Consider the following 16,102-nt stretch of genomic DNA (forward strand, 5'->3'; position numbering starts at 1 on the left):
CAGGAGCTCAAAACAAGAGTCAATAGGAGATAACTTATCTGAATTTCAGGATTGGGACCACACCTTCATACCCTTCCGGTTCTCCATATATTACGCCACCCTCCTTCCCCTTTTTCAGTTCATTCACTACTCATTAGTACATGGGGATCTACCCAGCCTGGGAGCCACCGCCACTGAGGCCTTCCTCTACCCACAGCCTCAATTCATGTTCAAGCCATCTGCCATTAACTACTACAAATGCTGTTAAACCTAAAATGAGGATGTGGTCCCAGCTAGTGAATAGCAGAAGCTGTTTGACGTTGACAGAGAAGACCTGGCAAGTTGGCAACTCTGCTGCTCAACCCGCAAATTAATTTTCAAATCCGGCACCATGTAAGGGGAAATACACAGGCTTTCCAACAGTATAAGATTCATTGCATCGATTAGACAAGCATTGTTACAACAACAAAAGGATCGACCGAAAACAAATGTCCTCACTTTTTGTGCTAAGATTAGTCATGGTAAACACCCAGGCTCACAGTTATTCATAAAATCACAACTGCAAATAGTGATTGAGAATTTACGAACAATGTTTTGAACTTTACCGAAGAGATCAACAGTTCACACGTCATGACCCATCCTTTCTATGTGTTGGAAATAATTAATAATTATGTCCCTGCTGTGTCCCATGTGAAAAATGAACATTGTCTCAGGTGCACGTATTGATCCTGCTGCTGCAGGAAACCATACAAAGCTGCAGGAGTAAATAAAACATGTAAAAGCAACAACTTCAGCTCCTGCTAAAGTTTGTCAAACCCAGATTCGTGGCAGGAACCTCACAGGACTGGTCTGTGTGTGCACGTTCTGAAAGCAGATAGCAGGCCAGGCACAAATCACAGGCACACAATCAACATATACAAAAATGTATCTGTTGTTTTGCTTATTATTAAACACTGTGGTTGTGCTTTATTTCAAATAGACATTCATCATTGCGACTGACATGACTGATGATCATGTGCTTGTTTTGGTGTTCCCTCAACCCGCCCTATGAATAGCAAGTATGCTACATTATAATGATGCATTTGTACATTCAGAAATAGCTATCTTGTCACTTCTGAAAAGTTTCTATACAGTATTGATACAGTGCTAATAGTAGAAGTTTGAATGAGGTCTGACAGTGACATTAGCTTAGGGCTACAGCAGCCAAATCCCTGAAAGGTTAAACATTGCAAGAAAAGAAAAAGAGCAAAATTACCCTAGGGCTAACTTTGCCTCAGGGCAGTCATGCTAATATTGAAGTGTCATGTAGACTTGAAGTTAACAGAGAACAAAAGTGTGACAATCTGCGTCCATCAGACTCAAACTAGTGCAAACTTTCAGTCCCACTGCAGGGTGTAGTGTGTCCTATAATGCACGTTTAACCCCTTTTTCTTCTACTACGGAAGCTCACATTGTTTGACCGGGGTTGAAAAAGGTTCTAAAATGTGAATAAGAGAGAGCTGAAAAATCAGCTTAAATCTTATTATAAAATGCACACAAGTGCACACTGGACTTGGCTTTGTCAGCACTGTACCCATCTCTAATGCCAGTGGGGTAACTTCAAGGCAATCAGCTGTGATTATGAAGGATGGTTGGTATGACCCTGAAAATGTTTTATACTTAGTCTGTTTTGAATACAAATATTCTGAAAACTCTCCACAACAACCTGCAAATGGACAGACAGATAAGTGCAGACTCACGCTTGTGGTTGTTCTTGCGCTGGAAGGGTAGCGTGTGTCGCTCTGAGTCTTCTTCACCCTCCTCATCTGCCAGGTGTGTGTGAGTGTAGTGGTAACTCAGCCCTGGGCGGTTCTTATAGCGCTTCCCGCAGACTGGAACACACACGCAGTGTATAATATTAGATTTATCTACGTTTGCAAGAAGAAACGAGAAAGGAGAAACTTAAATGAATCCATAGAAAATGTGACGCTCACTGTCACAGACATAAGGCTTGTCTCTGTCTTCAATGGCAGGCAGCTCTTGTCTCTTTCTCATGCCCCCAACACCATAGGCCTGCAGAGAACACACACACACACACTTGTAAAAATACATGTAATATAATCATAAAAGTTTGAACTTCCACGCTTATTATGTACTAAGTTTTGTACACTCATACACAATAAAGACAGCATAGCAGCACACTCCTCACTCACTGTTTCACAATACACACACACACACACACACACACACACACACACACGTTTGCATTCTAATCATCTGCTCTCAGTGTAAAGCTCCACTTCCAGCAGGAGGGGGCTGATGACACCTAGCAGGGGAGCAACAGTTCCAATTAGCAACCCTGGTGTATGTGTAAGCGTGTGTGTGTGTGTGTGTGTGTGTGTGTGTGTGTGTGTGTGTGTGTGTGTGTGTGTGCGTGTGTGTGTGTGTGTGTGTGAGAGAGAGAGAGAATTTGTGTGTGGTGACTTTCAGAATGCATTGCTAACACTTGATTATCTTCCCATAGGATCCCCAAAAAGAGTGTGGGGAAAAAAAGACCTGTCTGATCTAATCAAAGATGTTATAAAAGAGGTCTTCCCAGCATGATTTTAATCACTGTATCTGTTTGCATTTATTTGCAATAACTTCTAGTTTTGTGTGATGACACTTCACTTCAAAGTCTGGTACACAGAGAAAGGACGAAAAGATTTCTAACTTATATTTTACACTTATGTGAAGTTTCCAGTAATCATTCCTTATACACTGTCACGTCTCCAGCACTGCGTGCCTTTATGTCTTACAGACAGGACACAGATTCAGAGCTGATAACTCTGAGCTCAGACTAGGTCATTTGTTTTTTCCTGATTCTGCTCTTCCACATTAACAAGTAAGTAATTTCTGTGGAAAAGACTGAAATGTCCCTGTTTCCTTACTCGTGCTTTGGTACGGTTCTTGCGCTTCGGAACATCTTCATCCATGTCGTCCGCCTCCAGCTCATGAGGGAAATCCCCAACAAGCAGCTTCTGTTGGTGAGATATAGAAACAGAAAGGGAGAGATGGACTGTCATACAGGTTAGTTTCCCTTACTTTCCTTTTATCGCTTAAGTCATTTATTTTTCCTTTTACCCTGCATGAGCCCGTATGTTTAAATTAAATTGCGCACTTTCCTGCTGTTTTTAACTTGTTCGGATGATCCCAGCATGAAAGCACTATTAACACTGAACATAACCAATACTTTCACCGTTTTGCTGCAATAAAATATGACAACATTTGAATCACAATTTTCTCAATTAAACAGGTAGATCATGAAAATCGAATAAAACTGGGCAAATCATGGGTTGAGGGGGGCATAACAGAATGAGCAAAGGCAGGCAGAAGTGTCAGACATACCCTTCCTTTTGGGTCAGCCAACAAAAACATACTTCCACTTCCTATATTAAAACTTGATAGCTTGTTTTACCGAACTCCATTGTGTCCTAAATCCCCCAAAAAGCTTCACTTGAGTATGCATTACAGCCTATTCATTAGAAACTTCACAGGCTGTGCAGAGTCCGTTGTGATGAATAAACTGAAGACTATGTGTAAAATCAGTGAGAGAGTGCCCCTCTTGGATGAGAGGCTTTTAGCGTTCTATTAGCAAGAGCTTTAGTAGGACTAAACATCTATTTTAACAAAGACACCAGCTCTTTTCAAATATATTCATGTGTGGAATATCACACACACTGAGCTCAAATATTGTAGTAAGAAAAGTGTAAAAAGCTGACAGTTGAGTGTTTGATGGTATACACCAGGGGTGTCCAATCCCAGTCCTCGAGAGCTACCGTCCTGCAGGTTTTAGATGCATCCTTGTTTTGACACACCTGAATCAAATGAATGGCTTGTTATCAGGCCTTTGCCAAACTTGATGGCATGCTGAAGAGGTAATCAAACCATTAGGGATGCATCTAAAAACTGCAGGACAGTAGCTCTCGAGGACTAGGATTGGGCACCCCTGGTATACACGGTATAACGCCTGCCTGCTGAAGAGCAGGAGTTGGGGGAAGCCCCGGATTAGAGGCCCTAAACACGACTCCAGCTCTCAAAGGGCCACTGTGAGCGCTATTCACTCAACTGCTGATTGATTAGCTGTCCGTGAGAGTTCAACAGCGGCAGCCTCGAGCTGGTGAAATGCTCCAGACAGATGAGCATTAAGTTTTTGCACATAAGTTATGTTTCCTTTTAATGTAAAGAAGAAAAAAAGAAAACTATTTTCAAAGTCTGTGAAACAACTGAGCGGGATCCCCGTAAAACAACAAGCCACAAGTGCAGTGATGGGAAACACGCACACGCTGTCAGGAGCCGCAGGAGCCCATGTCACCGCCAAAACGCACACTCCAAGAGAGAGAGAGAGACGCGCACACACAAAAAGGCATAGACAGACAAAGAAACGCAAACACAGATGGATAAAAAAAGACAGACAGCCTGACATGAGAAGAAAACAACAAGACGTGGAGAGCAACAAAGAACTACAGAGAGAGAAACGACTGAGGAAAGAGGAAGCAGCGTCTCACCTGACACTCGCTCATGGGCTCTTCTTCCTTGGTTTCTACCTTCTTGTCCAGGGTTTCCCCAGCAAGCAGCGACTCCAGCACGGGACCGTCTGGGATCCCCCCCTCCTTCTTTAAAGATGCCTCGTAGTCTGTGGAACGAGACGATTACAATCAGAAAGCAGCAGAGAGCACGACTTCACGCTGGCGTGCACAGTCGAGCTGACAGAGCCCCGAGGATACGAAATTTGGCTTGTTCATGAAACTGCAGTGACTTTTAGCATCTCTGCGGCACAGAGGCTGAAATGATCATGGCCATTTTAGCGTCACATGATTGTATAACACTTGTGGAAAATTGCTGTTTTTAAATTTTCTCAAAGCATTAACCAATTGCTGTAAAATGTTGGTAAAACAACAAAATATCCAAGTTACTTAAGTATGAGGTTAAAGTTTTCTACAAATATGATCACTCCACTGAAGTTAGTTATACAATAACATCCATAAAGTTTTCAAAGAAAAGAGATATTCTGTGTGACTCTGAATTTATAAGCAATGTCTACCACACCTAACATAGTTGAGATATTCTGCAGTTTCTTTCAAGTGTTTCTGTTCATCCCATTTCCTACTCACCTATCTTGAACTCGATCGGTACAAGCCGCGGGTCCTCCAAGATGTTTAGCCGTCTCTTCTTGCGCCAGCAGCGAGCGGGGTATGTGTACAACTGGCCCGGAGCGTGACCTGAAATACAGAGGAACACACATACTGGCATGATTGATACATTAATTAGTACATGAAGGAAAGTAGGTTATTAAATAATCATAATTCTGGCATGTCAAAGTCTGATGTGCTGGAATAAATTACCAAGTAACTAATTTTGGTGTTTTACATCATTAACTAGACAGCCCACATCCAGAGACTGTGAGCGACTCTAGACACAGCGGTGCTAAACGCTAACACATTTTATATTTTACAACATTTCGCAGTTATCTATTCAGGTTTGTTATTTTAGTTTATCTCGAGAGCTCGTGTGCAGAGCAGTGCCCCGACACAGATGGTGTTACAGCAAAGGTAGCATTGCATAAGAACTAAACATTTATTCTTATTCTTCTGCTTTAAATAGTAGTGAAATAGGCATTACACCCTTTAAGTAAAAGTCTTCATCCTTAAATAACAGTGCAAAAGTTTTACTTAAAGTATTAATTATGCAGTATTCTGTTTATTCTGTGTATATAATATTTATATTACAGCTAATTACTTATATACTGCTGTGTCACTTTATCTATAATACATTTATTGGAAGATTTATTTTTATATTCGGCAAAATAAGACCTAAAATAAATTGTACGAGTTGCAACTTGCAAATACATAGTGAAGTAGAAGGAGAAAACAGTATAACAAATAAAGAAAGAGCAAATACATTATATAACATAACTGTACTTCAGTACATTCATCACTGGTACTATCATTACTGGGTGTTGTGAGCCTTTAGCCCAAATGGCCTTGTTGAGGAAACTCTAGAGGGACCACTGGCCATTGGTGTTACCTACTGTTACCATCTTGTGACCACCAGTGACCCCTGTGAATGTACCCCTGCATTTATGTGTCAACCTGATCTCGTAGTAATTCCTCTGAAAGTTGGTGTTCTTAGGAAACTGCTCTGAAACTGTTTTGAAGAGGGCTAGAGCAGCTCATCTCATGAGGTAGAGTAGGTCATCTAGTAATCCAAAGGTTAATGGTTCAATCCCTGGCTGCTCCAGTATAGTATAAAGATAGATACTGAACCCAAGTTGCTTTCTGATCCATTCACCGGAGTGTGAATGTGAGACAGAAAGCACTTAGGCAAAAAAACATTTAAAAAAGTGCTTCTGTGACTGGGTGTGAATGGGTGCTTATAAAAAACGATAAATGTACATGTGATATAACAAAAATATAATACTACAAAAGACCCTCAGCTAACTAACCTGGGCATGTCTTCAGAGCGGACAGGATAAAATCAGGAGAGGCCATAACTAGTGAAAGTGATGTACTTAGAGTGGAAACTTGCAAATGGTCAAATTAAAACTGAAAATAAAAAAATCTCCTGTTTTCTTTTATGACCCAAGTTGTGCTTTCAGTAGTTAGATTACTTTTGACTGTTTTTTGTGTTTTTAAAGATGACATGAAACACTAATTTACACCATGGAGCCCTGCTCTCAAAAACCGACATAGATGTAACTCTGTCTGTGAAGCTGGATTTAAGAAATAGGTGCTTAAAGTTTTAAAAACATGTTTAGCGCCATCTTCTGTCAGTAAGGAACGTACGTCATGTGGTTGGTTGATGATAATAGACTTACATTAGCTTATGTTAGCTAGTCTTTCCCAACCACTGTGCACATAGGAGTGCCGTGAGAAATGATCAGGTGTCCCGTGGAAGAATATCTGGTTTCACCTGATTGGTACTCTAAGCGACCAGCGTAACGGGCAAAACAATTACTACATTCTCTTCCACTAGAGGGCAGTACAACTTCTTGCTCCAATTAAACGGGTTGCCAACTGCCAATTAAACAGAAGAAGATGAAGAAGAAATTACATTGTCATGCGACAATGCAGGGTGTAACAGCAGTAGATAAATATTTGAAAAGCAAAAGTAGTCAATCTGAGAAAAGTCCAACCCAGAGGAAGGTCCTAGCATGAGTAGTAGTCAGAAGAAAGCAAAAATGGTATATTGGGAACAAACTATAGCCGCTATAGCTGGTGCATGTTTTTTGTCAATATGTTTTTTGTGAAATTTTTTGTTTGGTGGTGTGCTGTGTGCTGTGTGCTATGTGCCGTGGCTCCAAAAGGTTGGGAAACACTGCTCTAATGTAAGGCTATTAACCACAACCAACCAACCACATGATGTCAGAAGGTGGTGCTAAACATTTTTTTAAAACCTTAAGCACTTGTTTTTTTAAATCCAGGTTCACGGAGTTATATCTACAGTATATCAGTTTTGAGGAGGGCTCAGTGGTGTAAATTAGCCTTTATATGTTTAGTGTTTCATGTCGTCTTTAACTACTTGAACTACCACTAAACTACAAAAATGTAGCTTATTTAACTGTCATTCACCACTCTACAGCCCTGATGCCAGCTAATGTGGCCACAAATGTTGGTATGGGTATGTGACACTACAGGAAAAATCATATTGTGTCCTCTGTGCACAATTGGATGCTATAATAGTAGTTATTGGATCTCAGTGTGACCAAACCACTCCAAAGAAAAGTATGATGGTGCTGTGTTGGGTTAATGTGCGTGTGTAAAATATCCAATGAACAATGAAGTTTTGTTTGGTGGTTTTAGAAAATGTGGCAATTTTGTTCAAAGTTATTTGGCCAGTAACAAAAAGTAGTGAAATTCAACAAAGAAAAACAACTTTAAATCTACAAACACGAAATAAAAATTCAAAATTCTTTTAAAAATTCAATAAGTGAGTTCAATTCTAATTTGGGTAACATTGAAAATAAAGTTTTATCTGAAAGTGACTCACACAGAAAGCAAAAAATAAATAAATAAATTGTACAAACCAAAATGGTTAATGCATCAGGCATTACACAAAACTACACGCACATAAGTGTGTTGTCTCTGGAATAGCTGGTGCCAGCGGCGTAACATCGCCTACAGGGGTGTCTGATTCAGTGCCAAAATACACTGATGTTACAGAGAAGGAAAAAACAATGAGGAAACACCCTTTGGGGGAAAAAAGTTGAGGTGTGAGAGGTAGGAGGCATGAAAAGGAAAGACAGAAACAAGCAGAGCAGAGGATGGAAGGAAGGAAGAAGCGTGATGAGCGACTGGAGAGAACAGTTCGTGTAGCACAACAGCTGGCATACACACACACCAACATAGGAGAAGAAGAGGAAGAACACTCTGGTGGGTAAAAACACTAAAAAAAAACACACACGCACACACATACACAAACCTGGTCCACGGTGGTTCTTCTCCATCCAGATGTAGCAGTTGCTCTGGGCCACCCCGGTCTGGGAGTCCAGGAAAGGGAGCCGCATGGAGCGCTCTGCACACAGACGGGCATTGTAGCTGCGACAGTGTTCGATGGCCTCCTTATAAAACTCCTCTCCAAGACTGAGTCAGAGCAAAGGGGAAGAACAAAGATGGAGGATATAGGGAGGGGTTAAAGGTGAAGGACAAGAGGAGGTCCAGTATTAGCAGAAAAGTCAAAACCCCTGGTGTGTGAGTCGAAAGAGGAAGGCTTTAAGTAGAACAAGGAGCAACGTGAAGCTTGCACACACCCAAACCATCAAAAGGGGCAGTGGGTGAACAGTCATGGACAGCTACAGTCTCTGTGTGTGTGTGTGTGTGTGTGTGTGTGTGTGTGTGTGTGTGTGTGTGTGTGTGTGTGTGTGTGTGTAGGTGAGCAGTGGAGATGCACAGTCCTAATAACCTGGGTCACAGCAGACGAGCTGGCGACCCACAGACACACACACCCAGACACACACATCCTGTACAGTAAGAGAGTATATAACACTTTATTCTCACTGCAAGAACAATGTATGCACAGTATTTTCCCACCTGTACAAGTGTGAGTTTGATTAACATGCAGTGGGATATTCTTCCCTTTGTCCCTCTCTCCACTCAACCTCACCACCCCACCCCTCGCCCACACCCCTTCGTACCTGTTCTTGATGACTGCACCTCCAGATTGCCTGCAGGGAGAAGAAGAAGAAGAAGAAGAAGAAGAAGGAGAAAAAAGTGAGTAGATGTGCGGTGAGTCACTCCTCCACCCCACCCTATTTTGCCCCCCCCCCCGTTCGTTTGGCTTCTCATTCTTTCACAACTCTTTTCCCTCGCTCTGTCTCTCTCGCTCTCTCACTTGTTTCCAAGACTGTTTTTCTTTTCTTTCTATTTTTTACTTGCGTGTTTAACTTTCCCACTCCCCCTGTTCTCCTGCTGTTCTTTTTTTTTCTCCTCCCTTTGTGTTTTATATTTTCATCTTTCTTTGCACTTCTCTCTCTCCTCTTTTTGTCTCTCTCTTGTTAATCACTCCTCTCTAGCGTCTTCCTGCTGAGCACAGACATCAAGGTCACTCTACTATACAGACGATAGATACACGACACACAAAACTGCGCGAGCGCGCGCACACGCATGCACTCATCGAGGGCCAACAGCGAGCTCACAAAGACAGTGCAGGGTAGTGGCTGGTAGCAATTTGATGACTTTTTCTTTTTTCTTGTTTCTGTCCAACCACTGAAGGGGCGTGGCCGATTAACTGAACGATTAGATGTAGATTTGTGTGTTATTCGGTTGTATCTCCACAATGCAGTTTTCCTCCACTGATTTAGCATTGCCTTCTTTTACCACTGCCAGACTCATAAAGGCTTTTTAAAAAGAAAAATCATCAGAATGCATGGAGCAGAGCCAGAAATACTCTTTTTTTAATTCCACATGTAATTCTGTCTTGTCACAACCTGGCACCCACATTTTCCACAATGCAATTTGACCTTCGGCAGCTCACTTCAGACATTGTTATGCTAGTAATGGCTAATGCAGCCTTGAGGGTCTAGCCTGAAGTGGAGAGGAGGACCAGACCACGAGGAATAGTAAGTTCATTTCAACACCCACAACGTTTTTTTTTTCTCACTTTCAGGTTTCTTTTAGTCTGCAGCCCCACCTGATGCTGACTCAAAGGAGTTGAGGGACTTGAGTCCCTTTGGAGGTGCATAAGACTTGAAACGCCACACACACACATATTCCGCAAACACCTGTCAACAGACTTTGGTGTGTAAAGCTGATGAAGCTTCACTTTAAACAGGCAACACGCACCTTTCAACAATTCACTAAATTAAACAATGTCCTTCAGAAGAACTCACACAAACGTTTATGGAAATTTTGCAGCGTGGCATAAAATGTCTACTTTTATCCTCTTTTTTTCCCCTTACTTTTAAGAGGTTGAAGAACCCCTCTCATCACTGGTTATAACAGTAAACACAAGGTGAAGCTCAGGGAACAATGATGGCCATGAAAAATATTATGTCGACTATGTTTTAGATGTGGAAAAATTGTGTTAAAGTTTGATATTTTGATAATCATCCATCCGGCTCAGCCTGCCCTATATTTGGACTTTGTTTGACATTTATCACAGCAGCCACATTATTTGAGGCTGGGACCTAAATAGAGCAGAAGCATTAGCTAATGGCATTAGCATCACCTACATTTACCTCCTGTTTATGTCAAAATCAATGCTTTAATAAAGGAGTATGTCTCATTACTTCCCCCTCTCATCCCACAGAAAATACTGTGGTCACTAGGGTGTGTCTGATAGCCCTGCGTTGGTGTTGTTCCTGGATCATCATAATTGATCTTGGTCCAGGGTCACGTAGGCATACCACAACTTTAACTGCATGGAAGGTTGTGGTATGGATAGACGTGTAGATAAAAGGAGTTTCTGGTTAAAAATCTAAATCAAGGTTCAGGGTTAGGATGTGGTTAGGGTTACAGGGGCTATGGACAGGGAATTGGGAGTTTTTATTTGGTTTATCTTCAAATACAACTAAGGTGCACAGTTCTAGATCACAACCCACCTGAGTTTCTAGTCCTTTAGCACCATTTACTAAAAACAACCTCATGTACACACAGTATATCTCTCCCCATTTCCAACTTCTTCTGGTTCGCTTGTTCCTGGCCCTCCACTACTAAACAACAATACTACAAACATGTGTTATGTCTAGAATTTATAAATAGAAAAGGACAAAAGCAGAAAAAAACATTGTTCCTTGTAAGCAGCTACACAGAATTTTAAAAATTATTTGTGTTATTTGTCATATGTCAGTTATTCATATTACATGGATTAATTTTTTTTAAGGATGTAATAAACACAAATGACTATATATCAATAATAATAAAGATTCAGTTATGTTTATATAAAACATTTGCCAAATTGTTCAAATTCTCTTGCGTTAATGTTAACCACACGTGATCATGGTTAGAATTACAGGGTTAGGGTTAACCACTCCATGATTTTGGTTAGGGTTAAACATGCCATGATCAAGGGTTTACCACACTTTGATTTTGGGTAGGGTTACAGGGGCTAGGGTTTGATCTGTTAGTATCTTCACATTGTAAAACCATGACAACACAACAATGTGATTGGGCACTTGCAATGTTGAAGCTAGACCCACAACAATTGTGATGATCCAGGAACAACACCAACATGGGGATATTAGGTCAGTTTGTCTGATTACTAGGGGACTTTTTTACTTTTCTGTAATCTTGTTTGTTTGTGACATCTTTCAGACGGTCTTCTTACCCTTTAAGACCTACCATAGAACCAAGGCCGCCAGAGCTTACTTTATATTTTTACATGCTGTAGTGCCATTTTTAGGAGCATTTCAAGTTGCTATACATCAATACAACTGTTATAGCCCATATTTTAATAATATGTCTGCATTAAGTGCATAGTAATTACATAAATTGCAAAAAAGTGCAATAAACTACAGAAAAATTGAAAATCGTTTTTGGTTTTTTTGCATATATTTCTACTTGGAGAGATTTAAGAGCTTTATCCCTCAAAATTTTAAATACAAAAAAGTTGCAAAAAATAGTTTCCAACAACAGGAAATTTATTTTGAGTGTCTTCATAGTTTTATTTTTGAGATACACCAATTTTTATATACTGCAGGAAAAACAAAAACAATCCTATGATGCAAATTTGCAAAGAAAACAGCATATGCATCAAAATAAACTATTTTAAGCAGTGCAATTTGAGTTCTAAGCATCCCAGAAACTATTCAGAAAAGCATAAAGTCAAACATGACTTGTAAAAACACCAGTACTTGTAAAAGGCCTACAAGTAAAAAAACTACATTTTCCGAGAGAATGACGTCACTTCTGGTTTCGGGCAGGTAATGGCGGACATGCAATCGTTCGCACTGATGTCTGTTTCAATGTGGGAAGTGTTACGAACAGCTGATCGGATCGGCAAAGCGTGTTTCTGGAATATTATGTTTTTGTTCCTGCAAGCGCTTTTTATGCAATATTTGCAAAGCTATATGTGGAAGGAAACCGTGACCGAGGACAAGCTGATGGCATAAGATGTAAGTACAACTCCTCCGGTTTATTATTGTGCTAGCTTACGCGGTTCCGGTTCTACAGGGATTTAAAAATAGTTACGCAAAATGGAGCGTGCCCGCTTTGACCGGCTTTAAAGGGTTAAAGAACCTACAAGTCAGTTTTATTTAATTTATATCTTAATGTTAAAATGTTTATGATTTTCAACCTTCATAAAACAGAAAATTTTAAATTAATATGGCAATTAATTTAAAAAAAATTATATATATATATCATCTTAGCCGCTAAGATGAACAGCGGCTAAGATGAACAGGCAAATGGGTCAATACATGAGCGGGGCACAGAAAGGGATGGGCAAGAATACCAGAGGCGCAAAACACCAGCTACTGGCAGACCAAGCAGTCAGCCGAGACTGCAGGACCAGACTGACCAACCTGTGCACTGCCTGGATTGATTACAAGAAGGCCTATGACTCAATGCCCCACACCTGGATCCTGGAATGCCTAGAACTATATAAGATCAACAGGACCCTGAGAGCCTTCATCAGGAACTCAATGGGGATGTGGCGGACAACACCGGAGGCCAACCTCAAGCCCATAGCACAAGTCACTATCAAGTGCGGGATCTACCAAGGAGTTGCTCTATCCCCACTGCTGTTCTGCATAGGCCTTAACCCCCTCAGTGAGATAATTGACAAGACTGGCTACGGATACCGGAATGGAGCAGTTGTCAGCCACCTCCTGTACATGGATGACATCAAGCTGTATGCCAAGAGTGAACGAGACACTGATCCACACCACCAGGATATACAGCAATGACATCGGAATGTCGTTCGGGCTGGAGAAGTGTAGTCGGATGGTAACAAAGAGAGGGAAGGTAGTCAGAATGGAGGGGATCAAACTACCAGAAGGCAACATTGAAGACATAGAGGACAGTTACAAGTACCTGGGGATCCTGCAGGCAAATGGGAACCATGAAGAGGCCGCTAGGAAAGCTGCAACCACCAAGTACCTGCAGAGGGTCAGGCAAGTCCTGAGGAGTCAGCTGAACGGTAAGAACAAGATCCGGCTATCAACACCTGCGCCCTGCCCGTGATCAGGTACCCTGCTGGGGTAATAGGCTGGCCAAAGGAGGAGATAGAAGCCACTGACATCAAGACAAGAAAGCTCCTTACCATGCATGGAGGGTTTCACCCCAAGTCCAGCATCCTGAGGCTGTACACTAAGCGGAAGGAAGGGGGCCGGGGACTGGTGAGTGTCAGCACCACAGTCCAGGATGAGACAAGGAACATCCACGAATACATCACGAAGATGGCCCAAACTGACAGCGTGCTCAGTGAAAGCAGAAACCCAAGAAAGTGGAGGAAGGCGAGGAACCATAATGGAAGGACAGGCCCCTGCACGGTATGTACCACCGGCAGATAGAGAAGGTGGCTGATATCCAGAAATCCTACCAGTGGCTGGACAAAGCTGGACTGAAAGACAGCACGGAAGCACTAATCATGGCAGCACAGGAACAAGCACTAAACACAAGATCCATTGAGGCTGGGGTCTATCACACCAGGCAAGACCCCAGGTGCAGGCTGTGTAATGATGCTCCAGAGACAATCCAGCACATAACAGCAGGGTGTAAGATGCTAGCAGGCAAGGCATACATGGAACACCATAACCATAGTGTACAGAAACATCTGTGCCGAGTATAACCTGGAAGTCCCGAGGTCAAAATGGGAGATGCCCCCAAGGGTGGTGGAGAATGACCGAGCTAAGATCCTGTGGGACTTCCAGATACAGACGGACAAAATGGTGGTGGCTAACCAACCGGACATAGTGGTGGTAGACAAACATGAGAAGACGGCCGTAGTGATCGATGTAGCGGTTCCGAATGACAGCAACATCAGGAAGAAGGAACACGAGAAGCTCGAGAAATACCAAGGGCTCAGAGAAGAGCTTGAGAAGATGTGGAGGGTGACGGTGGTCCCAGTGGTAAATGGAGCACTAGGTGCAGTGACTCCCAAGCTAGGCGAGTGGCTCCAGCAGATCCCGGGAACAACATCGGAGATCTCTGTCCAGAAGAGCGCAGTCCTGGGAACAGCTAAGATACTGCGCAGGACCCTCAAGCTCCCAGGCCTCTGGTAGAGGACCCGAGCTTGAAGGATTGACCGCCCACAGGGGCGAGTGGGGAATTTTATATATATATATATATATATATATATATATATATATATATATATATATTAGGGGTGCAATGATACACAAAATTCACGGTTCGGTTCGGTTCGATACTTTGGTGTCACGGTTCGATATTTTTTCGATACAAAAAAATGTTCATGCCTTTTTAATTTGTCATTTATTAAAATTATAAATATATATTTTAACTCAAAAGTACAGTTTTTAAATTTAATGTTGCTGAAACAACAAAATAATAAATCTATCTGATCGAGAAATCACTCATCTTCGGAAAAGAGAGTTTATTACAGAGAAATGGCTCTTTCCAAAATAAAAGCTATACTATACGCTTCTTCTGGGCTATATTCTCAGCAGCATATTAAACATATCAGGTCCCCACAAGGAGAATCTAAATGACTCGGGTAAAGTTTGTAGCATGCGTGCTTGTTGTTTTTGTCTGCTTCCACTTGTCTTTGCACTAGGATGATGTCGGCGTAAATGTGCAGTCATATTCATTGTGTTCCCACTAGTGCTGTCAGCGTTAATCTCGTTAAAATGACATTAACGCCATAACGCGGCAAATCTCCGTTAACGAGTTACCGCGGATCACCCTGTGCGTGGGGCTGGACGGCGTCAACACGTTAACAAGCTAACTGTGCTAACGCACTAGTTCCCACCAATTGAGCATTGCGTGGCACATCCGACATACTGTTTTACTTTTGTCCATGATGCGCTTACCATCAGGGTCATGCTTCACATGAAAACCAAGATAGTTCCAGACGCCAGATCTGAATGAGGGTGGGGGGGGGTTAAGTTTCGGGTAGCGTTGAGGCAGTAGCCATGTTGCAACGAGCTTAGCTTCTGTCTTGCTAGCTTGCGCTGCGCTCAGTGGATCTGCGCTCGACAGTGAAGCCTAGGCGGAGTAGTCGAACGCAGATCCACTGAGTGCTCAAAACAGACAGCATCGTCAGACGAAAAGTTGCTAAAATAAGTAAAAAATTTTGTATTGTTCGATACATATGCGTACCGAACCGAAAGCACTGTATCGAACGGTTCAATATCGATACGAGTATCGTTGCACCCCTAATATATATATACACATATATACATATATATATATAGAAATTTGTGCTCATTCTGAATAACTAACTCTAAACCTAAAAATTTACTAAAGGGAGTTAAATAATTTTAACAAACCTACTAACTGGCAGACAAAAAGTAAACCAGCTCACGGGAATAAAAACCTCACCAGCCTGGCTCATTAATAAAAAGCTGGATTAACGTCACACTACGCTACAGCTCAATATGGACGCACAAACAGAGCATATTACCCCAATCAACGCAGAATGAAAGCAGAATTAGGTCTGAAAGATGAGGGAAAACCCTCTTGTGACAATGTCAAGTAGAATCAGCTGT

At 41.8% G+C, this 16,102-nt stretch overlaps 1 protein-coding gene across 1 annotated transcript in view; it reads right to left on the minus strand.

The window, feature by feature from the left end:
• dpf1 (double PHD fingers 1) overlaps positions 1-16,102 on the minus strand; it is a 57,125-nt gene that overhangs the window by 31,148 nt on the left and 9,875 nt on the right. Inside the window, exons 2-8 of the mRNA XM_084950525.1 lie at positions 9,131-9,160; positions 8,419-8,579; positions 5,112-5,219; positions 4,506-4,633; positions 2,889-2,978; positions 1,953-2,031; positions 1,719-1,850 (exon numbers count right to left, since the gene is read on the minus strand). Of these exons, the coding sequence (XP_084806651.1) occupies positions 1,719-1,850; positions 1,953-2,031; positions 2,889-2,978; positions 4,506-4,633; positions 5,112-5,219; positions 8,419-8,579; positions 9,131-9,160 (728 nt within the window). The remainder of the gene's footprint in view (positions 1-1,718; positions 1,851-1,952; positions 2,032-2,888; positions 2,979-4,505; positions 4,634-5,111; positions 5,220-8,418; positions 8,580-9,130; positions 9,161-16,102) is intronic.

Source organism: Perissodus microlepis, chromosome 14 (assembly GCF_051167445.1).
Source record: "Perissodus microlepis isolate ML-2025 ecotype Zambia chromosome 14, ASM5116744v1, whole genome shotgun sequence".
Taxonomy (NCBI): domain Eukaryota; kingdom Metazoa; phylum Chordata; class Actinopteri; order Cichliformes; family Cichlidae; genus Perissodus; species Perissodus microlepis.